Source organism: Candoia aspera, chromosome 2 (genome assembly GCF_035149785.1).
Source record: "Candoia aspera isolate rCanAsp1 chromosome 2, rCanAsp1.hap2, whole genome shotgun sequence".
NCBI lineage: Eukaryota > Metazoa > Chordata > Lepidosauria > Squamata > Boidae > Candoia > Candoia aspera.
Genome location: NC_086154.1, coordinates 142,464,088 through 142,484,031, shown reverse-complemented (window position 1 = coordinate 142,484,031; position 19,944 = coordinate 142,464,088). Strand labels below are relative to the sequence as shown.

General features: G+C 42.5%; 1 protein-coding gene across 3 annotated transcripts in view; it reads left to right on the top strand.

Moving 5' to 3' along the window:
- The window catches only part of TNS2 (tensin 2), a 132,041-nt gene that overhangs the window by 47,743 nt on the left and 64,354 nt on the right, over positions 1-19,944 (top strand). For all 3 annotated transcript variants that reach the window (XM_063293935.1, XM_063293938.1, XM_063293936.1), the window contains exons 2-3: positions 17,317-17,428; positions 17,760-17,797. In XM_063293935.1, the coding sequence (XP_063150005.1) occupies positions 17,317-17,428; positions 17,760-17,797 (150 nt within the window). The remainder of the gene's footprint in view (positions 1-17,316; positions 17,429-17,759; positions 17,798-19,944) is intronic.

Genomic DNA, 19,944 nt, shown 5'->3' with positions numbered 1-19,944 from the left:
GGTTACCCAGCATGAGAAATATTTGGCATGGACTGTTGCTTCCAATGTGCACGTATGGGCTGGTATCTGTGGCACAAGATTTACATGATTAATCTATGATTAGATTCTTCTTGAATGAAGACCTAGTGAACATGGGAGGAAGCTTTTTGCCTACTGGTATTCAGCTGGGGGACTATCTTGTGTGCCTATAGCTTTCTCTTTTGAAAAAAAAAAGTCTTTTTCCTATAGTTTATTAGGAATGACCTTACTCCTCAGAGGGAAGACCTCTGGCCATCTTTTCAGAAGAGCTGAGAATGCTGAGTAAACAGGAAATGAGCTGGACAAATCGCTGAGCTATCCACCTCCTCCTGAAAGGCCCCAACTGTGTAATCCTTCCTTACCCTTTGAGGATAGTCTTAGGAGATACTAGAAGAGCTAAAAGGGCAGGAAACTGCTCAAGGGTGCTTTCATTAGCATCCTATTGCAATAGTGCAGTAGCTCCAGATGTTTCAGCCATGCTTGTGCAGCTCCAGAGACCATGCTCGATATGGCGAATGGAAGGCAAAGTAATCTCTCCCTGCCCAATCCTATTTCATTAAGGATCCCTCCCATTTTGAAACAGGTGTAAAAGGTAAAGGTAAAGGTTTCCCTTGACGTAAAGTCCAGTCGTGTCCGACTCTAGGGGGCGGTGCTCATCTCCGTTTCAAAGCCTTGGAGCCGGCGTTGTCATAGACACTTCCGGGTCATGTGGCCAGCATGACTCACGGAACGCCGTTACCTTCCCGCCGAAGCGGTACCAATTAATCTACTCACATTTGCATGTTTTCGAACTGCTTGGTGTGCAGAAGCTGGGACGAGCAACGGGAGCTCACCCCGCCGCGCGGTTTCGAACCGCCGACCTTCCGATCGACAGCTCAGCGGTTTAACCCGCAGCGCCACCGCGTCCCGAAACAGGTGTAATGTTGTAGAAATGTGCCAGCAAAGGATTTAGCAAGAACTTCTGGTGCAAGAAAAGACTAAAGACAAATGAAGATCTTCCTCAGTCTGCAAGGTTCTTGATTTCCAGTTGTTTAACAATTGGCATTACAAGGCACTGGTTTGCAGCTGGTTGGGAAGGTTCCTTGTGTGGTGGAAATCTCCCAGTACCATTATCAATTAATTGAAGAGGTAATTAATTACTACATCTGGTAATGCCTAATAACAACAGTGAATACCCTTCTTCCAAATTAGATTGCTGCAAAAGAAGCCTTAAGGGACAAACAAGGAATGAAATCCTCTGTGAAAGGGCTGGTGGAACTCAAGGTGTTACTAAAACACCAAGTTTTGTCTACCAGGCTAATATTGGCCATTCATGCTCTGCCAATATGCTTCAGGTTAGAACTCTTGAACTAACTAAAAAAAAAAAAGCAAAAGTGTGCCATGGGGATCACAATATCCTAGTCCTAGTGTGGAGGAAAGGGTTGAGGAGTGGAGTGTGGGACAAGGAGTAAATTCCGACCAATGGGAAATGGCTCTTCTCCAAACTCAGGTGTATCAACTGCATTTGCAATGATTCCTTCCACATTGCTACCGAACTGGAAATTAATCATTCTGCCGTTCAATGCTGACAGAGGAATGTGATCATGAAGAACAGAGATGATCTGGGAGTGGTGCAGAGGCCTTGTGTGGACTGCCCTGCGAGTTATCAACTGCTTGCGTGTGTTTTTTTTTAATGGAACAATCAAGACACCCATGGAAATGCTACTGTAAGTCCATTCACATCTCAGCATGACAGCAAGTTTGGTGTTACTGTTACAGGTTTTCTTGAGTGAGTGCAATCAATTCCTGCTGTCCATGAAGGGTATTCACGTCTAGGCTAGGTCAATTTCAGTGTACATTTTAAAAAGCCCAAGAGGGGATATAAGAAACAACCTTCTGAGAACCTGAAAACAGTATTTGGAGCATCTGAAAGCAGCAGCTTTTTTCCTGAACTAAAATGCTGACATTTTGCCTTTATCTGGATGCAGACCAGAAGGGAAATCCTTCTTTAAAGTTATTCTTTTTAACAGGCCTGAGACAGGAAGGATGGAGTTGGTACATTTGTGTGGCCGACCTATCAAGTGCTCCAGGATTTGGAACATTTCTTTGTGATAACTTTGCACTTTAATTGGATGCCCATGGGAGGATTTAATATGTAAATATGGGATTAAAGCTGAAAACAGTAAGAGAAAAAAAGTGGATTTTTTTTTTTTGCTCCCAGGGACTACACAGTTTTTTAAAACTACTTTTTAGGCCATTAAGTACCCCAGGAGTAGGGCAACGATTCCGAGAGGGAGGCTAAAATACCCTTAATTTCCTCCTCCTCCTCCTCTTCCTCCTCTTTAATTCTGTCACTGTAATTAGGCACTTTGCACTGGCTGTGGCAGTCAGTTCTTAGCAGGCCTTAGAGGCCACAAAAGAGAGGTGCATCGAAGCACCATATGTTACCTGCTGTCTGTCAGCTCCTGCATCGATTGGCAGTTCTTTTATGACTTTTTGGCTTCTGTGCTTTCAGCATTGCTGGCAGTTGGTTGTGGTGGGATGCCTGTTGCTGAACAATTGTGTTGAAATATCCAGGAATGTAATTAAAGTGACAGTCTCTCAGACAGGTTTTCCAATCCTTTGATTTAGGTTTCACGTACAAAAGATGGGGTTTTGCTTAACCAACAGTTCTGATGCATGCAGTTTCCAAGCAGAAGGGAGGGAGAAAGAATGCCCAGGCATCTTAATACCTTTCTGCATATCTACCATCTCATTCCAAACCATGCTGGGCAGCCCAAAGAAAGGAGAAGAAGGGGATGGGTGAGATCCAGGAAATGACATTCATCATAAAGTTTGGCAAGGAAACAGACTGGGTTAGTTTTCCTCTTTACAGTGATGAGCTGTGCGTGGCAGGGAAGCCAGCCAACTTATTCACTGGGCGCAGAGAAACAGGCAATATTGAGTTTTGTTCTGAAATGGTCAGACAGGCAGGGGAGTGAGTTCTTTAAAGCACTGATAGCTTGACAAATCCTATTTTCGTTCCTGACCTCTGGAGCCCTGCCTTCTATTCTTAAGCTTTGACCAATTCCCATCTGATTTTCCGGAGTTAAGGAACACTGTGTCCAGCTGGCTGGGAACCTCCCATCCCTTGCACAACTCTACTGTCGTGCAGGAAGTTGGAGAAGGCTGCTACGATTGCCCATAGATTAATCATAAGCTGCCAGAGATTGTGCATAGGAGCACCATGGCTCCATTTCATTTTCTGAAGGATTGCTTTGAGAAGGGAACGGGAGGAGTTGACTCAAAGCCCTTGCTTCCATCATGCACAGTGGCCTGCCAGCAAATCCCCTGTACGATTTCTGTTCTTTCTTCTCTATCTCCGTGTGTCCCCTCTTGGATGGCCAATAATAAGAATGGGCAAGTTTTGCTTGGAGGTCTCCAGCCTCTGATCCTTAAGCAGAGGCTGCCAAAGGAACAGGCAGGATATGGTTGGAATGGAGCTGTGCTTGATACTGATTTCCTTAGGAAAACTTGGTGGATTGGTTTTTATTATGCCCAGAATCCTGTTTATGATGACTAGTCTGCAGGATGTAGCTTGGCTCAGTTGCACCACCTTCTGATCCTTGTGCTCTACAAGCAGCTCTTGTTGTGTGTCCGTTTGGGATGGAACTCCACCTGATCTAAGCCTACTTTCTTGTCAACCCCACAGAGAAATTTATGCACTCCAATCATAGGCATAGGTTCCTATCCACAGTGTTTGCCAAGATGGTAAAATATGCATAGTGACATCAAAGGCAAGGATGGAAATGGTGGCTTGCTGGGATGTACATTTTGCTACTTGTTCCCCCTTTCCCCCCGTGGACCCCTATGGCTCAAATTGCTGGTTGGTCAGAATAAATGAATAAGCATTCTAATCCAGCATTGATATTGCAAGAGAAAATTTTATTAGGTATTAATCTGGATTCTCCTCGAAATGTCCAGCCTCAGAGCTTGAGAATTTAGCAGGACAGAAAGGTGGGGGTGTGGGTCTGTGTGTGTCTGTGTGTACATGCCTGCATGTGTAAGGCTGCCAAAAAGTCTCCCACTGCAATTTATGTCTGTTCTCTTATTTACGTTTATGTTTCTAGCTGTCTGTGTAGATTCTCCTCTCCCCCAAGTGTGTGAAAGGGAAGTGGAACATTCCATTCTGCAGCCTGTGTCCCAAATTTCAGCATCCTGTCTCTTGGGAATGTACTGTCAATTTCTCTATCCCATGTCTGTGACCAAAGTCTCTATATAAATGGCACCAGCCTTCCTTGTTGGGCTTCTTGCTCCCATCCTTCCTAGACCAGTCCATTTGGTGAGCAGGAGGTGGGAACAGACTGAGCCAATGATAAAGGAAAATGACTGTTACAACGAAGCACTTAGGACTGGCGCACAAATTATGCCTATTAGAGGAAGACCACTTTCTGTGGCTCAGCATGGCTGCCACGGCCACACCATTCTCCTCTGTCATCTTCTTTCACACCTTTTTGCCCTTAACACCATCTACCTCTCTGCTGCAAATCATTGTCTACCGCTCTTACTTCTCTGTCGTGTGATGTACCTCCATAACTTTCTCCACCAGCTTTGCCTCCACTCCTGGCGATAATGCTTCTTTCTTCATTTCAAAACTCTTGATATTTATTTATTATTTATTTACTTATTTATTTGATTTGGATCCTGCCGTTCCGTTCAGACAACACTCAAGGCAGCCTATAGCAATTGAAAATACAGACGATAAAGCTTAAGAGTTAAAACAACGCAGTTAAAATCCAAATCAGTTCAACTACCGATCGATGAAAGAGAGGGTTTTTTTTTATGGAATGCATTTCTTTTCTGCTTACAAGACAGATAAGCTTCAAAAGGACAAGCAGTGTGGAAGAAGTAATAGTAGGTGGAAATTAAGACAATTGTTATCAGGCAGATCAATACATAATCAAATGAGCCTCAATAATGCTCCTTCCAGGCTTGCTGTGGTTGTGGCCATTTAGTCACGGAAGGCTAAATTTGTTCAACTGGACAAGTACAGGGAGTCCTTGTTTAGTGACCGCCTCATTTATTGACTGTTGGCAGTCAGGCCAGTGAGGAAAAAGTAACTCTGCAACCAATCCTTGCATTTACGACCTTTGCAGGTCTGTAAAGCAAAGGAAAGCTGAAGTAAGATCATAAGCACAGTCACGGTTTCACTTAGCGACCACTTTGCTTAATAACTGACTTGCTGGTCCCAATTGTGGTTGCTAAGTGAGTATTACCTGTACCATAAACTCTGAGTGGCTCCACTTTCTAGAAGCAGAGGTAGAGAAGGCATTTCCCAGCACTGCTACTGATACATGTTTGAATTGGAGATGCCTGGAATTAGATCTTCTGCGTGTAAAGCATGAGAAGACTGCTTCCTGTTCTATATGGACACAGTTTCCCGTGCCTTTTTTTTCAGAGATGGGCATCCTTTGGCCCTGGAATCACATATTGCTTTTAAAACTGTTGGGGGTGGAGGGGTGGGGAGTGTCCGCAAACCCTCTTGTCTTCACTGAATTTCGGTGGCGCAATTGCTGAAAATTGGTGGTGCTGTTTCCTGCCATTCTAAGGCAGGAAGCATACAAAACTGAACGGTAAGGGCTAAACGAGGCTTAATACGGCTTAACATAAAAAATCTTCCACCTGTAATTCCTAGGAAAAAAATACAAATCTCACCCACATATATATTTCCCCACTAACTTTGTACTCCCTTGTCCTCTACAGTTCTTGCCTTACACCCAAATATTTCAATGTGGCCTCTGGCCATCAAAAATTGCCCACCTCTGCCTAATATAATCGTACCGTAGCTTTCTTCTTCTTCTTCTGCACAACCCATTTTATAAAAGCATTGTTCCAGATTTTGGCAATCCAAACTGTAACTCAAAAGATGCCTTTGGGTTATATTTTTTAATTCCCATAAAGAGTTTGGATGATGAAATGTCTACTCCTTTGATACCAAATTTCAACTGGTGCTGGGTGTTGTAGGGTAAACACAGCCCATTCACATGACAAGCCTGTTGTATAGCTGGGAAAAGCAATTCAGCTGATACACAATAGCAGGCACTCATTACACAGCAGTACAACCAAGTTCAGTGAGTAAACATGTTGTTCTGGGCTCAGAGCGAGAAGGAGGGGGGAACTGGTGCCCCAGCTCTGCGTGGAGTCCAATTACGAAAGAGCCATCGCCTGGCCAGCCCCTTGCTTTGGTTAACCTCCTCAGCTGGTGGCAAAAGCTGAGGCTGCCTGGACCAACCCGCCATCCAAAGCAGGCTTGGTGCAGATTTGGGGAATGCAGGTGAGGGGAATAGCTTGGGCTGTGTGTCTTCTGTATGTGCACGTCCCTGTGTGTACTGGTAGATGCCTCTTTTTGATCAGTGATGCTAACCCGCCTTTTTCAGTGAATACAGATGGATCTCATTGAAGTCCTTTTGGAAAGATTTTATGCTGTGAGTGTGTGGCTTCTCATTGCAGCCAGTCTTACCCAGTCTGCCATTCTCTGATATGTCATTACTGGAATTTATGGAGTTAAAGTCACCTGAATTCTTACTAGGAATCATGGGAGCTGTCATCCCCTATACCCAGAAGTCACCCAGTTCAGGATGATAATATTCAACATCTTTTTACATGGATATGCTTACTCTCTAGTCACCCTTTGTGTGAATTATGACACCAGGGAGTTAAAGGACAGATTCCCCGAAATGGGTATGCTTTCAGTGAACTCTCTGCTAAGGATCAACATTTAAACCATGTTAGCAATTGTTTGATCCAGAAGTTGGATATGATTGGCTTGGACTGGTGCGCTTACTCCTCTGTTTCCTCCTAAAGGGCTTTTGTGGTTATCACAGGAAGGGTTATCACTGTGGAGTGAGAGAGTGCAGAATAGTTGCTTTGTGTGGATGCCACCCATACAGTTGTGATCATTTCATGTCAGCATGATTTAAAAGAAGGTGGAACCACTTGTGGGCCTTTGTTTTGTGTGATACACACACACAAATACATACATACACACACACACCCCTACACATACTGTATATATTTCAAATTTATTTATTTATTTATTCGATTTCTATAGCTATTTATTTATTTATTTGATTTCTATAGCTATAGCTATACACACACACACACACACACATGCATACACTGTATATTTATATAGTGGTTAAGGCTCCAGGCTAGAAACCAGGAGTCTGAGAATTCTAGTGCCACCTGAGGCATGAAAGCCGGCTGGGTGACCTTGGGCCAGTCACTCCCTCTCAGCCCAGCCCACCTCACAGGATTGTTGTTGTGGGGAAAATAGGAGGAGGAAGGAATACTAGGTATGTTCCCCGCCTTGAGTTATTTATAAAAATAATAATGGTGGGATAGAATATAAATAAATAAATAATTTATATACTATACCTTTGGCTGCTAGTTATGTAGCTAATTGGATTACACCCTTGTATAAGTTGCTGAGAATCCCATCCTCTGCTTTCATTTGGCAAGGAGGCAAATATAACATCTGGATGGGAAAGGAAAACAAGGGGAGAAAGTGTGGCCTGGGGAGTGCCTTACTGAAATAGGGCCAAGGTCAACCAGGTTTGAACTCCCATTCAACCCTGCAGTTCACTGGATGAACTTGGTCTGCTCAAACACTCTCAGCTAAGCCTTCCTCACAGGACTGTGGTGAAGCTAAAATGGTTGGAGAGGGACCCAGGTATGGCACCATGAAGGCCTTAAAAAGGGGGAACCAAAAGTTCATAGGTTTATTGGATGGGGATTCTCTTTTGAGGCCACCCTGCTTAACCATCTCTACTGAAATAGCTCTAAAGGGCAGGGAGCTTTGGGTCAAGCCACAGAGATGGGAATCATCAGCCCTAATGTTCAGTCTGACCTTTCTCCCCACTCCCAGCATCCCCTCAGCATATTGCCCATAGTAGGCTCTAGGCCAGATTCTCAAGATGCCTGCAATGTGGTCTTTAAGCCCCTGCTCTGCCCATGTGAACTGCAGCAGAAACGTGCTCAGAGCTTGCTGTTCTATGTCTCAAACAAGCCTGTTAGAGAAACCCAAATATGTCAGGGGAAAAATTCTTTGGCAGACCCTCTACTGCTGGCCACGCCGAGGGAAAAGAGCAAAAGAGTCCTTTGCTGGCATTTTCAAGCGAGTTGCCAGATAGCTTGAGAAGACCTGAAAGCTTCTATAGCTCAAATTTCCCACAAATGAAAGAGGAATTGTACCTTGTCCGAACAAATGCATTTGCTCTGGAGTAAATAATGAAAATGTAGGCTACAGGATGGTGTATAGAGAGGGAAATGGGTTGCTTTGCTCCCTCTGTGTCTACGGCTTCTTTTCTGAAAACCATCTCTCTCTCCCCCTCCATACACCCATTTTTCCCACCTTCCTCCTGATTTTGGAAGTTTTCATTTGAACTGCCTAAAGCTAGGAAGGCAACATGGTGTCCTCCAGGTGTTTGGGACTTCATCTCCCTTAAGCCCAAGCCAGCACAGTCAAATCTATGGGTTAGAGGAGTTTTCCAGCACATCTGAAGGACACTAGATGAACAAGATTTTAAAGGTAGCTTCCCTGGGGAGGGTGGGAGGCACATTGTCTGATGCTATGCCTCCTGGATTGGGATTCCATGACTTTAGGCTTGCTCTCTGCATTTCACTGTGGACCGCTTGCTTTCTGTTCTGCAGTGTGAAGTCTAATGAGTTATGCTACCTAGATGGAAAAGAGTAAAATGCATATATCTCTGGGGAAGCTGGCCCTCCAGTGCCCTCAAAAAATTCAAAAGCTGCTTTAGCCCCTCAGCCAGGCCGGTCAATGGCTCTGCTTCTAAGGTAGCAAATTTGTTTTCCCAGCAAGTGCACCAGTAACAAAGAGCACGATTCATAGCTATTTATAGTAAAGGCTGCTGCCATGCTGGGCCAGGGTGAATGGTCCATTCACTAGACCTTGTGTATACAGTTTCAAACAGAGCATCCTTTGGTCTGGCCGTCCTTTCCTTGCAAGGAGAGAACTACATATCCCATGAAGCCTCTTGCTAGGCTGTTCAGGCCACTTTCCTCATTCTGTCCTTTCAGCCCCCATGTCATCAGCTTCTGCCCTGCTCCCAGCTTCACCCCAGAAGGCATGCTGGGTTGTGTTGCTCTCGCTTCTCTTTGGAACTTTTGCAGAAGAAGAAGCATTTTCCTATTATGACTCGCTGCTTCTCCTCTCTCGCTGCTATAACCATGAACAAGCCAACTAATAAATTGTTTGTTTGGTACGCTTTCTGCTATCAGGAGGGATATTCCTTCCATTGAGTTGCCTGTGGCTTCACAAAACATCAATTTTGGCACATGGAGGGCTCCTTTCTCATTTTCCTGTTCCTTAGAAAGGATGTGCCCCCTCTGTTTAGTAATGGCTACTTCTCTATTATTTACTGAGTTTGCATCTTGCTTTTCCTCCAAAAAGGCTCAAGGTAGCACATCAAATTCCTGCTTCCCTCTACTGTAGTCTACTGATGCCAGAGCCCTGTGACGTAAGGGAGGCTGAGCATGTGAGGACTGCCATGTCACAACCGTCCTCAACGGAGAGGAGACCCAGCTTGCTAGTCCAGTCTATCCTCCTCATTGTTGCAATAGTAAATTTTGGGCTGGGGGGCATGACCAAGAAGCCTGCCCAAAAACAAAAGTTAGAAGGTACGAATGTACAAATGTAAATAGGCATTCCTCTTGAAGCAAAGGTGGAGAAGGGCTTAGAAATCTTCTTTCTAATGTTTGCTGAGCAACTTGTTTTTTTTTTTCTGACATACCACCACTAGATCGTAGGCATAGCTTGAGAATCTCCAAGGTCAGAGGCAGGGTTTTCTCCCCGTGCAGTAGAACTCTGGTTGGCCGAGGTTTGTGGGTGAATGGGAATTTTAATCTGGGTCTTTCTGGTCTATATCATGCTGGCTTTTCCCACAAGTACTCTGTTTGACTCCAGAATCTGGCAAGCCTTGGTCTACATTAGCCTTCTGCAACCTGATGCTCTCCAGATGTTTGGGGATAGCCTTCTCCAATATGGATGCCCTCCAGATGTGCATGATTTAACACTGAGAATTCTTCACCTTGGCTGTGATGGCTGGGGAATTATACAAGTTTAAATGCACAGATGGGGCAGGAGGGCAGCTGATTGGGGAATGGAGTGTTAGAAAGAAAACTTCCTGAACTGCTACCCAGTATGGCCAATGAATGGTTAGGAATTCTAGGATTTGTAGCCCCAGGTTGGGCAAGACATCCAGCTTGTGGATCTAAGTTGTGATTCCTTTTACCAGAGCTTTGACATTCAACTATCAGAACCCAGGTGCTGTATGAAGGTTCAAGTATAGGAAGCCCTGAGCACACATTCAGCCAGAATTTACTACCAGAACCCCAGTTTAGAAGTTCTTTCACACCAAAATCCACTCCTGGTGGTCTCCCAAATGTTCTTTTTGGCAACAAAATTGAGGAGTGGGTTGCCATTGTTAGATAAGGAAAACTCAGGAATGTTTACTAGTCAATTGTGAATCACTGTAATGGTATGTGGGAATGACCATGAGGGATGAGGGGAAGAGATGCTGCCTAGGGAATGATCAAATAAAAGGGGGAGAAGCCAGCAGCTGCATAACGGGAAAAGAAAGAGCCTTAAAAAGGATCTGCCCTAATGTATCAGGCTGTTAAAAGTGATGGCAGGAGATTTGTATTTTCAGACTTGCAAGATTGATGTCAGCCCTCCCAGGTAAACTAGACAGGAAACACGACCAGATGAGCTACTTCTACTTTATTGTAAGGGTACATTAACAGAATCTTGCAAGTCTGAAAATACAGATCTCCCACCGTCACTTTTAACAGCCTGATACGCTAGGGTGGAACCTTTTAAAGTTGCCCATTATGCAGCTGCAGGCTTCTCCCCCTTTTATCTGATCATTCTCTAGGCAGCATCTCTTCCCCTTGTTCCTCAAGGTCATTCCTACATACCATTACAAGCACCCAGAGATTTAACAGGAGAGTATGTTATTAACCTCTGTTTACTTACCTGTTTACCAAAATGAGATTGGATCAATCTCATTTTGAATCTACATCAGTTGGTAGTCATCACTGAATTTTGTAGTGAAAAAGTCCATAATTTGGCTGTGCATTGTATGAAGAAATGCGTATGTACCTTCAAGTCGGTTTTTGACTCCTGGAGACTGCCTGGACAAGTCCTTGAAGTTTTCTTGGCAAGGTTTTTCAGAAGTGGTTTGTCCTTGCCTCTTTCCTAGGGCTGAGAGAGAGGACTGGCTCAGGGTCACCTAGCTGGATTTCATGCCTAAGGCGGGACTAGAACTCTCCTACCATGCCTGATTGGCTCTTGGGCTGAGAGAGAGTGACTGGCCCAGGGTCACCCAGCCGGCTTTCATGCCTAAGGTGGGACTAGAACTCTCCTACCACGCCTGATTGGCTCTTGGGCTGAGAGAGAGTGACTGGCCCAGGGTCACCCAGCTGGCTTTCATGCCTAAGGTGGAACTAGAACTCACGGTCTCCCGGTTTCTAGCCTGGTATCTCAACCACTAGACCCAACTGGCTCTCTGAAGAACTGGTTAGTTTTAATCTGTTCCAAATTCTTCACTATTCACTTTCAATGAGGTTCAAGTATTAAGACAGAAAGAGAAATCATTCCATACCCAAGTTTTCCATACTATGTATATGCTTATTCCTTGCTTATTTTTTCTTCTAAATAGACCCAAAAGGTTTAACCATTCCTTATAGCATGATTGCTCCATCACCAATTCTTTTGTGAGAGTAGAGTCAGCCTTTAATTTTTCTTTAAAAAACCACTCTTGCTTTTTCAGATAACAGAGAGCAGGCTAGTGTGGAACAAACATACAGCAGAGTCCATCCTTCAGCAAAATCTATTACTGGAATAGAGCGAGGCTGGCATGAGAATCAGATGTGTGTTACTTACAAGAATGTCCCTACATTCATCTGGGAAACGTTGAAGGGCATATCAGTGTTTCCAAGCCCTGTCTGTTGTTACTATGGTCACCATTTGGTTTGAGTAAGCCTAGAAGCTGGTGGGATTCTTTGTGGGAATACTGATCATGGCTTTGATCAGATCTCAGTTTCTGAAGCTGCATTTTCTAGGCCCTGTTGCACATGTTTACCCAGCTGATACTTCATAATGCATCTGCCCCACTTCTTCCCCTACATAAAATGGAAAGAGAAAGGGAGGGAGGTAACATGGAGCAACATTCCAGATCTCTTTTTTCCTTTTCTCTCTCTCTCTTTTTGGGGGGTTGGGGGTGTAGCTGGAATGCAGCTCTGTTTCCAGCAGGACTGCTGTTTTGTTTCTGGATTATCTAAGTAGCTTCAGAAATCAAGAAAAATTAGGGGGAGAGCTGAAAGATGTCATTTGTAGCAGCTGCCAATTGGGGAAATAGGACTGTGATGGAAGGTGATTGTTGGAAAAAGCTACGTAAGTCCATCCATGTTAGAAAAATGGAACTGTTTCATTTAATACAATTTCTGTTACTAGCTTTATGTAAACCTCAATCATCAACATCTCTAAGTAATTGTTGTTTTCAAGTCCATGTGAAGGTTAAAATATTCTTTCTTTCTGATCATTTCTGTAATTTTTTGCAACTTTGATTCAAATAAATGAACTTGAATCAAAGAACATGTGAAAGGTATTACTCTGAACAAGTGCTGATGAATTGCAGAATGAGCTATGGTATACAGAACCGACCATCCTGGGAATGAATGAATGAATGAATGAATAAACAAACAAACAAACAAACAAACCCCACTTCATCGTTCATGTGTATAGTCCTCTTGGTTGCAAAGATACGTATTTAAATCAATAAAATATTTGTGACAACTGGCCACAATTACCTACAAATTTCAATTAAAATAACAAATATTTATGTATATGTGCAGTTATGCAATTTCAAATTCAGTCAAGATGAAGAAAGAAGCAAAAGGAATTAACAGCAGTGAATTAGGCAAAATCAGATTGCAATAATTTTGAATAATTTATACCTCAGAAATCAGAATTTCTTCATAACATGGGGTGGGGAAGTGATAGGCATGCCAAGCTCTGCATATTTGCATGGGTTAATCTGATCAATTTCGGTTTGGCTTTCAGGAGCCTTTCCTACTGCAAAGTATGAATATTATTGCTCGATAGAGATTAAAGGACAGGTGGGTTGCCTAAAGAATGGACAAGCAATGAGGATGATTTCCCAGGCTTGGTTTCTATGTATACTGAAGGGAGATGTGGAATTTCAGAGTAACAATAGCATTTCTGGAACTAAGAAGAGGAGGAATGTTCTTAATCAATTGATTCCAAGTAAAATAACATGAAATTGTTTGCAGACTGAGCTGACTTTTTTAGGAGGGGAATCATATGAATTAAAACAAAATAAGATAACAATAGATGTAGTTATAAACCTGACACCTTAAAAATAAATAATTGCTGAGTTTAGGAGGTATCCATCCCAGGGTTCCTAAAGAACTAAAATATTGAAGTTGCTGATCTTCTGACAAAAGTATGCGACTTCTCTTTAAGATTTGTTGCCAAGATCTGGAACACAGCAACAACCAATGAAGCTCAACTTCTTTCAAAGGGATCTAAGACAGGGCCGTGTAGCTTCACATTAATTCTTAGTAAAATGTAGGTAATATTACTAACACACAAATAATCAAAGGTACAGAAGAATCAGCTTTGCTGAAAAGGAACAAACATGGCATTTGCCTTTTGAATGTCGACAAGTATGTTGACAGGGATGAGTCAACAGACATTATAGACTTTCAAAAAGCCTTTGACAAAATCTCTCACCACTGGTTTCTGAGCACACTCAGCAGTCACGGAATAAAAGGACAGGTGTTCTCATAGACTGGTAACTGGCTAAAGAACAGGAAGTAGAGGGTAGGAATAAATGGGCCATTTTCAAAATGAAGAGATGTCCCAAAGGACTAGTATTAGGACCAGTATTTTTAATTTGTTTATAAACTATATAGGAGTAAATCATGTGGTAGACAAGTTTACTGATGATATCAGGCTGTAGAAAACTCAAAAAGGACAATTTCCACAAGGATCTTTGCAAACTGGGCCTCCAAGTGGCAAATACAATTGAATATAAGCAAGTGCAAAGTTATCACATTAAAAATTCAGACTTTCCATATACAGTGATGGGATCTAAGCTGGCAGTTACATTATTGACCAAGAAAGGGAGTTTGGGGTTTGGAGTCATGATGGACAGCTCAATGAAAATGTAAACACAGGGTGTAGTTGCTGCAAAAAAAGGCAAATTCCATGATCATTAGGAAGAGAACTGAAATGTACCTGCCAAAATAGTAATGCTGTTGATGGTGAGACTGCAATTGTACTGATGTATTGGGATGTCCACACATCTCCCTAACATCCACTCGAAGTTTTCCACTAACCTCAAAGGATATGACCTCACAATACATCCTTCTTATTATCTCCAGCCCGCAGCCAAAACTCTTTAGATTCAGATTTATCTGATCCTCCGACCTTAATGATTCTTTCTAGCTTCCTTGGCAGCAATTATTGTGATAACAAAGCTCATTGCCCCGTGGGCCTGTTGTTATATTCTCATATTCATTGCCTTAAAACCTTAAAGGGTTCTCAGAAGAAGCCCATCTGAGCAACATCTCTGGGCACTGTATTCTGTAATTATAGTGCCACTAGAAAGAAAGCCCTGTTCCTGGAGTTGCCAGATATCTGAACAGGCAAAGGAGGACAAATGGGGGGGTGGGGGAAGAGCAAACATTAATTGTTTAACTTTTTTAGCATCCGCAACAAGAATTAGAGTGAAAAACTGAAAAAAAATGTACTTGGGCCTACATGTATATGAAATTATTTTTTTCCAGCTTGAGAAAGACTGGTTTTTCAATTTCAATATTTTCCCAACAAATTTTTATTTTCAAGAACAAATGCTATGATAAAATAGCATTGACAATGACACACTTTTCAAATTTCACCATCGAAACATGATGAGTCATGTGATCTGCAGACTGCAGTGCATAGATTTGAAGGGGCTGGATTGAAGCAATTGCTGGAATCTGGAAATAAGTAATGTAAATCTAAGCTGTCTGTCAATGGAGGAGGGAAAGACAGAAGCAGACAATTTACAAGGTCACAATACACAATCCCCCCCAAACTCCCAAGATACTCAAAATGCTGGACAATATTTCATTTTAAAGCTATGCCTGGACAGAGAATATGAGGACAAAAAGGAGGACATGTCCTCTATTTGCCAGATGTCTGGTAACCCTACCTGTTCCAGACATATCAGCAAGACTCCCTTAAACTCTGCATAGAGTTGTCAATTCTTTTGTTCTTTAAATCAAAAATTCTGAAGTAACCACTTCTATGCAGAGGCATTGAACCTTAAGCAAAGGTTGAAACTATTTATTGCCTTCCCTCACCTTCTCCCAAGTCTTAAATAGGGAGGAAAACAGCAGCTCTTGTTCCTTCTGTTTGTTTAGTTTGAGAAAATACATTAATCTGGTTTATATGTAGCTGCTTCCAACAGAACATTGACTGTTGACCTGGCACCCAGCATTTCAAGAAGATTTATCTCATGAGCCCTTAGCACGCACATTCTTGAAATTTGTAGAGAGCGTATGCAAGGCTTGCATTTTCTGGAGAAATGTTCAGCACTGTTGTTATTGTTATTTGGCATGTCACAATGTTCCCAGTCATCTTCTGTTCCTTCCCAAATGAGTGGATTAATTTTGAGTTCATGTTTTGCAAGACCTTGCACATTATAGAACAAAATACTTACCTCATCAATAAATTCAACTAAACATATTTTAATCTGTATAAAACTGCCCTGATGGGTCAGTTTGAGATCCATCTAATTTAGAGCTGTAGTTTTAATTTGGTTTTAATTGATTGCTTCATTTTAAAAAAAGGTTCTGACACATTAGGCAATATGTATATGCATGGGTGTGGGTGTATATGCACATGTGTGTTTTAAATACACATTTTGATAAACTGCAGAGTGCAAGTATCATCTTTTAAAAGTTGTAACAGAGATTGTGTTCACATGTTGCATTAAACCACAGTGGAGTTGGTTTGTTTGGCTTAGTGTGATGTGTTAACATTTATTTATTTATTTATTTATTTAGCTTATATAGCTGCCCATCTCAAACCAGCTGGGTGGCTATCATAAAAATAATTAAACAATTAAAACAGTACAAAAACAAATTAAATACAAGTAGCAGCCAGGAGATATTAAAACCTGTCAGTGTGAGCACAACCAGGAAATGGGGCCATTCACACACTTAAGACCCCAGGCCCAGGCACATAGCCAGGTCTTCAAGGCCTTCCAAAAAGCCATTAGGGTTGGGGCCATCCTAATCTCAGGAGGGAGGATATTCCAGAGGGCAAGCGCTATGGCAGAAAAGGGGCATCTCCTGGCCCCCACCAGCCAACATTTCTTGGCTGATGGGACCCGGAACATGCTCATCCTGCTTGACCGGATTGGACAGGTAGAGACAACTGGGAAAAGACAGTCCCTCAAGTGATCCGGTCCCAAGCCATGAGGGGCTTTAAAGGTGACAATATACCACTGTGGTTGATGAATCATGAAATGCAGCTGAGCATGCTGCACAAATCTTGCCAATTGCAGCTTATTAAACAACCTGTAGTATAGCATAGTATTGTTAATCTAGCTAGTTGGGGTTATAATCCATGATTTATGCTTTAGCTGTATTTGATCAGAGCACTATAGTTTGTACCGCAGTAAACCGTAGTTAAAACAAACTAAGGCTCTCACACATGCTAATGCGTCACCTGTGACATACGTGTACTGCTGAAAAGTAAAATATATCCTTTTGGTTTTAGAGCTACTACTTTAGTCATGCTGTAGGCAGTTATAATTGTTGAGCAGAAATACAGTTATAATGGCTAAGATATAATTGAGCTGCATCACTCTGACTTGTTCCAACAGAGGTTGAGCGACAAATACTTTTAGGAAGAGGGGAAGTGGGATGGAGAGATCAATTCCCCGTTGCTTATGGCTCTTGGAGATACACTGTTTCTTAACAGGGGCTTTTATTTTATGATAGAGCTAACAGTAGTTGGTAAGCTTGTCCTCTATGAATTTGTCTAATCCTTAAAAAACAAAAAAAGGCATCTAAGCTAGTTCCTTTTGCTGCATCTTGTGAGGAATACTACAATTTAATTCCGTGTTGTGCAAAGAAATCCAGAATGTATTTTCAGTTACTTTCATGGGATGATGTTGCTTCTGTTGATCCTTGTAAGAAGTGCTGCACCGTCCACATTTCTGCCCTTGTTTGTCATTTCAGCCTGGGAAGGTGTCAGAGCCTCACAGCTTCAAAGAGAAGGTTTTTAAGAAGAAGAAAAAGGCATGTATAGTGTGCAAGGAGGCCATAGAAGCCCAAGGGCTTGTCTGCAAAGGTAGGAGTTTTTCCTGCTGTTGGCTCATCTATATTCCTTATATTGTGTGAAAATGTGGAAAGGGCTTTGTAAAGCCAGAGCATTTGTCCAGTCTTCTCTATAGTGCTCTGCCCTCCTTTTAGTGGTGCCCACAAGGATTGCCATTTCATTCATCTGGGTGTTCCTTACACAGTGAAATCCAAGAGCCTCCATGCTTGAAATATAGCCTCACCCAGCATGCTTTATGGTTCAGCAGAAAACAATATACTTGGAATTAAAACATCAGAAGTTGTCTACCTTTACAATTGCCCAAGTCAAGATCTGGAATATTTCTTTCCTTTTTCTCTTACAGTGTGCAAAATGGCAAGCCATAAAAAATGTGAAGCCAAGGTAAGTGCTGGGAAACATTTGGCTGGGTGCCCATAATGTTCCAGGGCAGAGGGCAGTTTTTTGTATCATATTTTGTATCACATCCTGTTAAATTCATCCTATAGTCTGAGCATGTACACGTGCGTTTCTTCTGGCTGTTCTAACTCCACATGACAAAAATCCACTCAGGGATGCAAAGGAGCAGTAGAACTCCCCCAGGCGACATTCCGTTCCTTGTGTGGGTCTGTTGGCCCTTGGCTGGGATTGCGTGCCACCCTTCCCAGCCAAACGTCACAACCTACGCTGTTGTTCCTCAGTGCAGAATGTTGTGTGTGCAAGTTTCACTTTGCCTCCAAAAACATTTTAACCACTTCTGGGAGTGCACTTTGAGGATCCCACTTTGAGGGAGGAAAGCATTATGCTTATTGATCTGCTTTTGAGACTGCAGGATATTAGAATAAGAGGACAGGAACCTGTTCTGAGGCAGCAAGAATTCACCAGTGGGAAAACGGCAACAGAAATGAGAGGAAAGTGGAAACAAAGGAAAAGAGGGGAGAATGGAAGCTGGAACAAACAAGGAAGCCATCTGGTTTCCAGATGCCTTGAACAACATCTTCCATAAGTCCTGGGCAGCATGAGCAGGAATTCTAGGAGATATACTGCCAAATATCTGGAAGACACTAGGCTGACTTTCCCTATAATATGTGGCTATTTCAGTTGTTTTCATTTATCCATGGCCACAAAATGTGGTGAGCACTAGCATTTTGTGGTTGATTTTTTTTTTCTTTTTGCCAATAGCCACATAAAAAAGATGAGCACTTTCTGATTTTTCTATGCTCAGGGTATCTTGGAGTTCCCTGTCCCACATTTCAGCTTGCTAGGATTTTATGGAAGTATCTCAACAATTTTAAAATTGCTATAGATGAGTCATTTGGTAACTCTCAAGATTCCATTCCATTCAGAAAAGAGCTGTCCCGACGTAGAGTGACTTCTTGCGAGAGGGCTAAGATAACAGGGAACTTAGGCTGGCACCAGCCAAGGTGTTTTTGTTTATATGTTCTGAATAGGTTGCATGAATTCCCTGATTTAAATTGCAAAATTTCCTGGATGCAGATTGCAAAAATGAAGCAGAGGACAACCCAAATGTAAAGCTCAGTTACTGCTGAGTAGTAATACTGTTGGTTCCACATGTGGTAATGCTATTGCAACACCAGGGCCATTTCCTTGTGCTTTTGGAAAACTCTCCTCACGTTGGCTGGGAATTCTGTGAGTTACAGTTGCATGAACCTGGAGAAGACCATTCTGGAGCACATTACAGTGCAGGGGAGGAAGGTTGGCCTATGCACTTCTCCCTACATTTTTAATGCAGCCTGGAAAACAGAATTCTGTGGCGGCATCATCTGCGTTGTATCTAGTGGGTGTTGCACTACTTGCTCCATAATAGCTCTTTTACCAGGGCTGTCTTAGTCAGAAGGTCCTTATGTTTCCAAACTGAGTCACTGTTTGGGGTAAAAGAAGACCAAGAACCTTACATTCCTTTTCACCTCCTTCTGGAGTCCAGTGCTTTCAGGCAGTAGAATTGCATTTGTGGGATCAACTGCATCTATCCCACCCTTACTTCCCTAATTATAGCCCCTTCACCCTCATTCTACTTACTGATTTTGTCAAACTGCTCAACGTTTGAATCTTGCAACTAGAGCGTACTCCAAGCAGATGGGGCAAAAGCCTCTCTTCTTTATTGTAGTCTCTGCATGGAGAGTTGGCAATTTTGAAAGGTGAAAGATAATTTACCCATCTCATGAATAAAGTAAAATGTGGGTATGGAAGAGGGGAATAAAAGAAAAATAGCTTAAATGGGTGCTCTTCTTCCCCATCCATGTGAGCTTCCGTTGAACTGCCAGAATATTCAAGGTGTGGATAAAACTCTAATGGCTAATTCACACATGAAAGTGGCCACCAGCTGTTATAGCCATTGAGAAAGGAGAATACAGTATATGTATACACACACACACACACAGTATGCATGCCCAGTATTCATGTTTCACCACAAAGCTGAGGTTGAAGAAGCTTATTCAAAGGCTAAAATACATTTTGGATATTTCCAAGTAATCAGTTTCAAAAAAAAGAGGTGACTGAAGTTGATTTTGGGTATCCTGGCTTAATTATTT